General features: G+C 27.1%; 1 protein-coding gene across 5 annotated transcripts; it reads right to left on the bottom strand.

Moving 5' to 3' along the window:
- Window positions 1-151: 151 nt before the first annotated feature.
- On the bottom strand, window positions 152-9,844 carry LOC140670038 (angiotensin-converting enzyme). 5 transcript variants are annotated; one of them, XM_072900408.1, is made up of 14 exons: window positions 6,428-6,607; window positions 5,743-5,977; window positions 5,293-5,502; window positions 4,937-5,101; window positions 4,758-4,857; window positions 4,493-4,633; window positions 4,223-4,405; window positions 3,734-3,828; window positions 3,496-3,647; window positions 3,010-3,137; window positions 2,669-2,915; window positions 2,487-2,576; window positions 2,267-2,374; window positions 152-2,132 (listed from the first exon to the last, which is right to left on the bottom strand). In XM_072900408.1, the coding sequence occupies exons 3-14, from the start codon at window positions 5,491-5,493 to the stop codon at window positions 1,544-1,546; spliced, it is 2,199 nt and encodes a 732-aa protein (XP_072756509.1). In that variant the 5' UTR covers window positions 5,494-5,502; window positions 5,743-5,977; window positions 6,428-6,607; the 3' UTR covers window positions 152-1,543. The 5 variants fall into 5 exon arrangements, with proteins under 5 accessions (XP_072756509.1, XP_072756507.1, XP_072756510.1 ...); XM_072900406.1 differs by lacking the exons at window positions 5,743-5,977; window positions 6,428-6,607 and adding an exon at window positions 9,390-9,844; XM_072900409.1 differs by lacking the exon at window positions 5,743-5,977 and having other exon boundaries at window positions 6,406-6,607.
- Window positions 9,845-12,214: the final 2,370 nt, after the last annotated feature.

Genomic DNA, 12,214 nt, shown 5'->3' with positions numbered 1-12,214 from the left:
TAACAAAAAAATGTTGAATTTATCGAGATCTCTCTCTTTTCGACATATGATTGTTAAAAAATACGCTACTATAGTGTTTTTGCTAGCAGTCTATTAAGTTGTATCAATTATAAAAATTATAAAAATAAAAAAAAACATAAATCGAAAAAATTTTATCTAGAAAAATATTTTATTAATAAAAGCTTATAAAGTGTGAATAAATATTTAATTTCCAATAATATTAGAATATTGATGGTTTGGTTGGAGTTTGACCGAATAATTGTCTTATTTGCTATTTTCCAAAACTAGGACAATATTAAAGTTATAATATAAGTTATATTACTTAAAATTGTCACACACGTACACACACATCCACTATTTATAAAAATATTTACTTATTAAAATAGTTGTTATCTTTAAAAGAAATTGAAGGACATGATTTATACTGAATATAACTATAAATTGATAAAATTATTTTATTTTGATAGAAAATATTTATTTAATAGATATAGCGCGATTTAAACATTTTAAACGCCCGCCTATCCATCCACTGATACATATAGATAGATGGATAGATATATCCTTAATTCTTATATATTCGATATAAAGTTTGAAAATATTACAAGTTAAACAGGTGTGATTTCTTTGGCACATTCGCATTGATTATTGTATCATTTTTAATCTATAGAACATTTTATTATTCTGCTTGAAGGTGTGTGTGTGTGTGTGTATATATATATATCTTTATAAAAAATATAATTTCTTACAATGATACACAAACAATGCACAAGTACAATACTTGAAAATACAATATTAAATATTTGTAGAAAAATAGTCTATTTATACTAAGTACTTACATTGAATTACTTAATGTTATATAATAATTCTTATCGTTATATTCAAGTTTTTCTTAATTAACTACTTTTCTTTTTCAACTATTTTCTCTTTTCATCGATAAATTATGCACAATACTTATACAATGTTATTAATTATTCGATAAACATAATGTAATGTGGGAAATGTAATGATTACCAGTTATTAAGGTACAAGTTTAGCATTATAAATATTACAATACATTTATAATAAACATTACAATATATTTAAAGTTATTATATTCTAGAAAAAATATTATAATTATTTAGTTGGCTGATGCTATTTTTACAAGTTGTAATTTTATGTAAAATCATGAAATATATAACAAATTGATAAGGATATCTAAAAGTAGACGGTATGTAACCATCAAACAAATAATAGAAGTAGCTGAAAGCTCAGTTTGGGTAAAATTTGAGAGAACAAAGATGAAAAATGTAATCGAAAACGCGTTAATTATTAATAATGATCAAAAAACAAAATATATATATATATATATATATATATATATATATATATATATAACAGACAAGGAATATTATATAAGGAATGCGTGATGTCTAATGTTCCAATATTAATTACAAAATAGCTTCTTAAACGAAAGACGCTGTTTGTGATAATAAATTACACGATCAAATTTTCTTAAAGACTAAATGCGAGGAATAAATATATTTAATAACCAATATGTGTACTGTTAAACGTACCGTCTATTTTTTGGCGTTTTACGACATCTTTGTCTTCCGAAAATTGCAATAATACAAATGACTACTATCGCTACAAGAACTGCGCTTACAGCCCATACCGCTTTGCTAGTGTTAATTTTATGCGTGCTATCTTGTGTATCATCCAATGTATCAACCGTTAATGATGATTTATCCAAAGAAATTTTATTTGGCAAGTTCGAGTCTGAATTGTTTAATTTATCTTCTCGAATATATACAGAAGATTTAGACTCTAAAGGTTTTTCTACTTTTGCTTGCATGTTTTTCGCGTTGCTTGTTTTTTTATCCAGTGTGGCTGTTGTTGTTTTACTGTTTCTAGTGGTTGGTTGTGGTGTCACAGTAGGAGTGTTGATCTCCTGCAAAATATGCTTTTCCAATTCTTCAAGTTCCTTATCCGCCGTTGCTCCAGATTTATACTTGAACTCTTTTTCATTTTCTTCAATAAATTCTTCCAGCGGTGTAAAATAAGATAGGAGAGCATCCGCAGATATGTCGTCTATATCTATGAATTTATCTAGAATGTCTTGCCAACGAAGGGCTCCACCCTGTTGAATCATTTTTCTACACGCAGAAAATATCAATAAAACACATGAAAATATCAATAAAAATTCTCTCGCGTATTAAATATAGATATTGAGAAAATATATTCAACATCTATACATATACCACGTTGTTCTTATATTATGTTAACTTACATTATATTGCTATTCATCAATTTTCCATCAATGTTATTGTATCTGACTTCAGTCGAGTCTAAAGTATATTCATATAGTAGGAAAGATATCATTATGCCAAGAATTTTGCTGTAATAAATGTTCTATTGTTATTATAAAAATATATTAAAATTATTACATTTCTCTGCATTACACACGCACACGCACACGCACACGCACACTCATGTAATATACTACTTACGGAAGGTATGGTTTGTTCATAACAATATGATTGTCATCTAAGAAAGTAGGATTATCTGTACTGATAGAAGAGACACCTTCATATTCTTGCCTAATACACACAATTATGTTCATGTATTATATAGTTAAAATAAGAGTCAACTTTATAGAAGAGTTTGGACTATATTTTAAATATTATAATACCTATGTTTCCACCAGGATGATAGCAAGCCTGCAGGATCAGTAATATTCTCTTGAATTGCGTTTAATCTCCACAGATCAGCAGAATAATAATATGCTAATCGTGGAAGTACATTTAGGGCAGTTATTATTAAAGATACAATCATCCGTTGCTCGTTATCATTAGTACTGTTCATCAAGTGAGTATGATTCAACCATGCAGGACTCACTGATAATATTCCAAATAACGTTGATATGCCTTCCTCTAATCCTGTACCAAGTATTTTAATATTGAGCTACTTGTATATTTTTCAAATAATTTTATATTGACATATATATGTGTTTAAGCAAAAATATTTTTTTACCCGAATATCTGTTTATTGTATTAAGAATAGGAGTGCTTTCTATAGTCATTTGATTAAATAGAATTTTCCCCATGTCTTCGTGAGCTCTCAAGAAATTGCTCATGGTGGCTTTAGAACAAGTAGACACTCTAAAATAATATTTAAATATATGTTTCGTAATGTATTGTTAAATTATAAAGAATATAATAAAAAATACTCATGTTCAAGTTTTTTATGGAAATCATGCCAGATACGATTCAAAGCATCGAAAAGGAACGATAAAAAAAACTGTTGAATTCATTACACGTTAACGTTATCAAAAAATGTACGAGTTACTTTTGTCATTGTCAGATAAAGTTATAACATCATTAGTGTAACAGTTATTGAAAAGAAGTAATGGTTTTGCAGGTAATTTTTTTTTAATTGTGTGTGTGTGTGTGTGTGTGCGTGTGTGCGTGCGTGCGTGTGCGTGTGCGTGTGTGTGTGTGTGTGTGTGTGTGTACATACCTCATTGTACCATCTTGACAAAAATTTAATAATCTAGAAGGACAACTTTGATTAAATTCGCTCTTATCCCAAAATTCTGCTTGTGGAACTTGTTTCAATAGTATCGAACTCAATTTAGATGCAGTCTTGTACAAAGATTTTCCAACATATTTCTACAATTTCAATTCAACAAAAAACTTTATATATTATAAGAAAATAATCTATAAGTTTATATAACATAAAGCAGTAATGTTTCTACCTTTTTCCAAAGATTGTTTTTAATACCATAGATTAACTCTGCATAGGGTAACACATCTGATGATATATCTGTCCAATCATATCCTTGTAAATTACCTTTCAAGTAAAATTACACAAATTTAAAGATTAAAAATTTCAAGATTTAGCAAAATGTTGTTTGTTCATTTTTATTATATATTTTGCATCTGCAGTGCTTTAAATATATATACATACATAAATATTTTATATATATATATATATATACATATATACACATACACAATATTTATATTATAAAGAATTTAAATATACAAAAATATGAGTTTTAAATTGATGATGGTATGTTTTGATATTAATTTATTCTTTGGTGAATCTTTCAATATTATTAATACACACACACAAATCTTTTTTCTTTTAAAAATTAAAACTCCAAGTTACGTTACTGTAATAATGCTACATATATACACAAATAGCAAATTCAGTTCATTATCAAAAATAATTGTTATCTTACCAAGTAAATAAGCAGGAAGAGTGTCATTTACAGCAAACTCATGCTTTTGAGCTAAGTTTGTACCGATAAATTTTGCGACCTTCTTATGAAGATTATTAATTCGACTCCATTCATTTTTTACTTTGTCATATCCATCAGAATATCCCGACAGCATCTCCCAGTATTCCTTAACATTTTTGGCACCTATAATCAAACATTTAAATGCTATATATATTCAAAATTTAATATGCATTATAATTTTAATTTTACACAGTTTTAATCAATGCTAACCATTTACTTTTGCAGCTTTAGCAACAAGTAACAAATTGTTTGAATAATTTGTAACTAATGGTATTAATTGTTGATACCAGTTATTCCAGGCAGCTTGTTTATCTTCGAACTTTCCATTATGAGAGAGAAAATATTCCACATCTATAATTCATACAATTATAAATATTATATTAATAAATAGTATCGTACGGTTTTGTATAAACGAAAATAAAATTTTTTATTGCACAATATATGTAACAGTAGTTATTAATAAAATTATTCTTACATTTTATATATGATAAGTAATTAATAAAATTACAATAAAGTATACCTTCTCGTGAATAGTTTGATCGTTGCAGTTCTATGGTTCCAGCAAAATGTATAAACTGTAGAGAAAGTTTAATATAATTTAAAGTTTTTACTGTATGTTAAAATTGAAAACTGCAAAAGCTAAAAGTATCTTACTTTCTCCCAATCTTTGTCTCTTAATAATGCATCACCTGGTGTTTTTATTATATCATACTTATATTGGAGAGATGGATCAAGCTGTCCTTTTGTATTCTCCGTTTTATCGATTACCTCATTTTTCCACATTTTGATAGATTCTGCATAATTATATTGTTGTACTTCCTAAAAAATAAAACAAATACATTTTATTTATAAACAGACAAGAGTTAGATACACAATATACGTAATTGAACAAGTATAAGTTTGATAGTATATTTCATCTGCATCCTGCACTGACTCATATAGTTTTTTCTCCTTAACATTATTAGTTTTATTTAAGAGCTTATAAATTATTATTTTTTGTATATATTTACCCATATTGACAGTGTTTTGCTGGAAGGTGAAATAATAAATGACCAATGAACGTCGGCAGTGTTGTAACATGCATCTTCGTAATCCAATTCAATTAATTGTAAAAAAGCTTTGATTTCATCTTCCGAGACACTGCCATTCAATGGGCTAGTGGTTACGCAGACGATAAGATTAAAAATGATCCAGTTCCATTTTGACAGCATCTCTTTAATCTGCAAATTAAATGCTTGTTTTTAAACTTGAACTTTTGAATAATCATAGTACAAGTTACAGTAGAAAAAGCAAGAATATAATATTTTAATTTTTATTAACTTATAATATTAACAATATTCGATATAAAATAAACTATATCTATAGACATAGACCTAAGTCGAGAGCAAATCTTGTCAAATGTTTTGTATGTTATAAATTTCTTAGCAAAAAGGTTATAAATTTTGTAGAGTTATTATTACCAATTAAGTCTGTAGAGTCGGTATATATATAGAGACTGAGCAGAATCTAGATGCGCACAATATGACAACAGCAAAACTCGACTAATGAATTTACAATTTCTGATCACATATCACATATAATAGTAATATAGCCATATAGCATATAGAATAGTAACATAAATGTCCGATTATTATATTAGGTTAGGTTAGGTTTCTGTCAATCCACTATCCGCTGTCAGATTTTGTGAGTAGAATCCTGCTAGCAGATCACAAAGCTAATGCGGACACAACTAATGCTAATTTGGTAACATTTTCTGATTATCAATAAATATCTTGCCAATCCTAATATGGTATATAAGTAGGTATTGCGAGCATTTTGTTTATTGGGCGAGATGGGTGTATAATAATGGTATAATAGGTAGTATAACCAGGATAAATGTCTAAAAGTCCGGATATCATATTATATAGAATGGATAGAAATACAGGGTTGAAATTTCGAGAAATTTTATGGGATTAAAAACTATTTTTTTTTTTTTTTTTTTGTTTTGTTTTACCAGGCCATCCTCATTTCCCAAGGAGCAAGGAAGTAGTTAAAAATAAAAATCTTTAATGGTATGGAAACAGGTTAATAATCTTAAATTTTATGACTCGAGTGTTTGCTAGATACTTATTATTTCAAAGTACTTTTAAAGATGAGAAAAATGACCTTTGAAAAAGTTTGACCTTCCAACGCTACGACCTTCCAATCCAGATCCAGAGATATGATATTACGTGGACAAAATTACTGTCTTTTGCATTACCACCGATCACCGATCAGATACTATATTAAAGACCGCTAACCCCGGATAAATTTTCATGACTATACTAAGGGTGCGTTCGTTTTGAACACTCACTATAGAGACCTTTGAAAGGGAGGGGGGGGAGAGAGAGAGAGAGAGAGAGAGAGAGAGAGAGAGAGAGAGAGAGAGAGAGAGAGAGAGTCTGGAATGTCATGTTTAGTGTCTGTATGTGATTGGTGCAATCATTTTGCTGCAAAATATAAATTGCTGCAAAAATAATTGCAAAGGGCAGAATTTGTTATTTTGAACTTTGCTTATTATTATTATTATTATTATTATTTTGAATAAATATGATCATAGTTAAACTTTAATTTAATCATTGTTCTTATACATACAGAATATATATTATATATATTTTAAAATGTGAATTCAAACTCTACTGCGATTTATGTTGGTGGATGTGTTTTTACTGTTTATTTTAAAAATGGAAAAAAAGTAAATTCGAGCGATTATATATGTATATGAGTTTAAAATGGATGTAAAAAGCAGCGGAAACTGTAATATCAATTTTACATTTGGCCAAGAGATTGTCAAAATGAACGTACAGCTCAACATTGGTTACAAAAATTTTGTAATAAAGATGAGAACTGAACAATGAGAAGGGTCGCAAACGTTTTTCTGAACGGTTGACGACAACAATTTTAATTAAGAGCCATTGTATTGAAGCAGACCCATGCAAAACAACTCGAGAGATTGCAGAACAAGTAAAAACGTTGACTATTTTCAACAGTGTTATTCGATATTTGCATCAAATTAAAAAATAAAAAACCACAATTATTTTTACAACAACCTAATATAATATATAATAGATTACTTTCTTTTTAAATGAGTTTAGGTCAACTTTAGATTCCGACTTTAGATATACGGTTTTTATCGTATCGTTTTCACAATATAGCATATTTCATTTCATTTTAACTATAAATATATGACTTTATTAATAAATAATTATGAATAAGTAGGCATCACGAGCTAAACAACAATTGTTATGAATAAAAAGTAGAAGTATTTGACTTTATTAACTTTAAACATTAAATATAATAAAAATATATAAATGTGAATATATAAATATATGAAGAATGTCAAGTATTATTTTTATTAGAAATTGTTGTTAATCTCTTTTTAAAAAATAAAAGAATTGGTGAAAAAAAAAGAAATTTACAAACCTGTGTGGAGTAATTATATATTAACTAATTCAATATTCAACAGAATATTTACTTATATACCTTGATATTATTCTGTTGTTTAAATTATCAATTATAACAATTAAATTTACATCTAAAACATGATTTACGTGAGGGTTTTTTTATCTTGCTAATTGCTGTAATTAGTAAAAAAAACATCTTGTATTTTAAAATGCTGTTAAACTCGCATGCTTCTCTCTCTTTCTCTCTCTCTCTCTCTTTCTCTCTCTAACTATAAATATCAACTATAAAACAAGAATTTCAATCAGATCAATTTTAACATATGCAGCAGAAACATTTCGCATTTTCATGCAATATTACAATGTGTTAATGTAATGTCTATGCAATATTCTTGCAACATTTTGGTGCTGTATAAGAAAAATTTTTTTTTTTCTTGTCTGTGAGAATATAAGACTACACGGTTCAAGAAACCTAGGCTCTTTCTTCAGATTTTTCACGAAAAACTATTTGATTAGTTATGAGTTTATGACAGAGCTTATCATAGATATAAACAATATTATTGAGATGATCAATTATGAACGGTAATGAAAAAAAATCTGGCCTAGTGCAGCCAGCAGAAAAATATAAAAGGTCTTTACTTTGTAAAAATGCTTGAAAAAATGTTATTTAATTTTTTCGGATAAATTTTTGTCTTTTTTAAAAATATTTTATTTAATGTAATAATTTATTTATATAATGTGTAATAATTAAATGTATTTTCTTGTAATGTTTTATAAACAATAGAAAAAAAAAAGTTTCAACTTTTCGATCGATCTTTTATGGTATAAATTTTTCTCAAACAATTAAACCATTAAAAATTTTTTCTTCCAATATTTAAAAAATTTTTGTATTTGTATTTTGGACAAAAGACTTTTATCATGGATGTTAAATAAAGCGATTTTACACTGATTTTTAGGAGCGCTTGTTTTATTTCTGTTTGAATCACGACTTCCTGTTATGCCAACAAAATAAAAAATTTCCACGTATAACTTATTCTTTGTCAATCAAATATAAAAAATAGCTTCTTTATAATAATTATTATTTGATTATTTTATGAAATCAATTTTTATCTATAATATTTCGACATTTTTTTCAAGGATTATTTTAAAATATGCATGAGGAACGATGTTTGTGAATAAAATATAAATAAGTTTATTAAACTGACTGTTGATTTACTAACTGATTACATAATGTAACGATTAGAAATCAAAACTGTTAGATGTTAATTAGACGTTTATATAGATGTTTTAATAGATGTTCTTTTTATAATTTTTTTCAATAGATATCTAATAAACATATCTGATATCTATACTTCTCATTGGCTAATAGTTTATATATATAACGATTGCGAATACAATTCACAATTACCGCTGAACACTCAATTATTCTTATTATTTCCTATTTTAATTTAGTTATTGATTATTGTTATTAACAAATTAATTATCAACAAAAATATATTATTAACGAAAAAAGAAAAAAATTATCAGAGATTAAATTATATTTTATCCGTACCCTTTTTTTACAATTTTTACAATTAAAATAAAATATAAATACATTTAAATTTCGGAGCAAGAGAAAGTAAAAGCAAAAAATGTAAAAAAATGTAAAAAAAAGATGCAAGTAAGTAAGAGATTTATTGTACATTTACCTTCAATAAAATCAAGCGTCGTTATGCTCGATTCGTATTCACACACACTATGAGCAAATAGAAAACTATGTATGACAAAGTGCAAATGAGACAAAATTTAACAAAGAGGTGTCAATCGTAAAGATTGAATCGATTGTCTGACACGAAAGATTGTCTCACGATGATCAAAGTTCATCGAGTGATTACAGTTTAAGAAGAGTCCACTGATCGGACTCGTGTGTTCAATAGGTTCGTAATGTGTAATGCGTTATCAAGACGACCGGACTTTGATGTCGCGCAGTACACGTCTACCATGTGACTGACTAATCGTGCCTCATGCCTCATGTCTCATGCCAAGGCTTGGCGCTTGGCAGACAAGTTATAATCGATCGAAATTCCATCGCATCACGCCACTATTTCCAACGTCAGAGCATGACGATGCGTATCTATACTATGTCCATTCTGTCGTCATTGTTACCTGAATCAGAAAAAAAACTATAAGAGCGGTCATTTCGGTTAATTTTTTCGTAAGACACTTTCAATACCTGTATTTATAACCAAATCTTATTTTGAACATTATCTTAAATTTAGTCTTATAAAAGACATCTACACTCGTAATCAAAACACGAAGCGATATTTGAACGAAATATTTTAAAAGATAACTTGTCGAAGATAATGTTATTTCAAAATATCTTGATCATTTTTTAGATGATTTATAGATTTATGGTATAGACTTACATGTATTTACAGTTAAGACTATATATAGTTAAGTGATTTAAAACCGCGAGCAAAAACTATTTCTATTCAAACAAAGATGGTTGGACGTTACCACATTTACTGCCCGACAATATTCGTTCCATTCCACTAGCAAGATAATATAAAAGTTCTATATTAACTCGCTAGAGCTAGAGGAACGAATCAATTGGTTGATTTCCGTAAAGTACATATACGAGCAGGTATATATAGTATGTATATACATATAGGTATACACACATGCATGCAGAGTTGGAAAACTTAAAACTGACCTTATAAAAGTAATTCGTTAGCGTTACCGTTTTTTTCCAAAAAGTAACTCGTTACCTTTACTTTGTTATTCAAAAAGTAACGCGAATCGTTACAATTTCCGTTACTTTTTTTTATTTTTTTTTTTGTATACAATAGGAACTTTACATAAAAATTTTCTTAATACAAGATCAAATTTTTATACACTAAACACTAAAAATTTTTTAACATTATTTTACATTAAAGTAATCAAAATGATATAATTTTGATGTAAAGTGTGTAATAATATTGATAATAATAAATTATTTTAAATAAAACAAACTTTTGAAAAAAAGAAAGTGTTAACAAGCTTTCTTAAACACTTTTAGATTTTGTAAATGTAAATAAAATAATTTTATCATTAATTTACTTTTAATGGATTTGTAAATATGCTCAAAATCGCTTTCTTCACGTCTCTTTAATTTTTTTTATTTTAAAATTCTAACATAATACAATAATTTTCATGAAATCGAATTCTTTACTAATTATTGAATCATTTGTTTACTTAAATTTTTTTTTTTTTTTTTTTTTTACAAAGTAGAAGAATATTAGAAAGGATTTTCAGCAGTTTCTATGCGATACTGCATTTCAATACTCTTATCGATCCCTAAGTTCCATTTCACGCATATGTACACGCATGTATCTATAGTATACTATGTTACATGTACTATATATTATAAAATGCGCGCATATGCATGAAACGAAAAATATCTATGTTTCTTTATTTGAAAATTATATTCGCAGAAAGTATAATATTTTCAAGTATATTCAAGTATATTCGAAAAAAATTCCAATACAGGAAAGTCAAAATATTATCTTTAAGTAAAAATTAATTATATTATTTTAAAGATATTTATAAAAGACAATAAGACGTTTTTAAGTTGTCTTTTAAGCATCTTTTAAAGACATGTGCTGTCTGAAAAGTAACGATAAAAGTATCTGTTAATTTTCTTACTCGTTATTGAAAAATGTAACAAAATTACTTCTTCCGTTATAAACAAAATTTATAACTCCATTACCGTTACAGTTACCTACGAGAGAAAGTAACTGTAATAACGTTACAATAAGTAACGCATTACTTCCCAACTTTGACATACATGTTACGTATATTTTAAATACATACGCACTTTACAAAATCCAGCACTTCCAACGGGCACTGTTCAACCAGTGTTAGTTTAATTAAATAATAGTTTAAATCATATAGAAGTAGATACAATAAGATTATCTTAAAACCGATAAAAAAAAAATTCATAAATATGACACAAGATTATCTTTGCAAAAGTCTATTGATTTATAAAAATCAAAACTTATATACATTTTCCTTCAATAAAAGATCGCATTTGAGATAGTTTTATGAATTATTGTTTTGTGCTATGTTGTAAAATTTAATCGTAATTTTTGCGCATTATGTATATAGAATTATTGTTTAATTTTGACCACATTACACGTAAAAAAAAAAGTTTTAGTTGTAACTGTAAGGAATTAACGAGTTTAAAATACATATAGAGCGATTTCGAACAATAATATTGAACGCATTAAAATACATAAATCGCGGTTATAAAATTTAATGTATAAAATACTTTAATCGAAATACGGAATAATACACGTTCTCTTATTTGCCACGATAATCACGCATTATGCTACGTGATAAGACAACGTATTAAAGTATATACAAAGCGATTCTGAACTATAACGTTGAACGCTTTAAAACACATAAACCGCGGCTGTAGAATATAATGCATATACTTTAATCGAAATACACAATACACGACTTCTTTTTCGCCATGATAATACGCATTATAATA

The sequence above is a fragment of the Anoplolepis gracilipes genome, chromosome 10, assembly GCF_047496725.1.
Source record: "Anoplolepis gracilipes chromosome 10, ASM4749672v1, whole genome shotgun sequence".
Classification (NCBI taxonomy): domain Eukaryota; kingdom Metazoa; phylum Arthropoda; class Insecta; order Hymenoptera; family Formicidae; genus Anoplolepis; species Anoplolepis gracilipes.
This window is presented reverse-complemented; position numbering and strand designations above follow the sequence as displayed.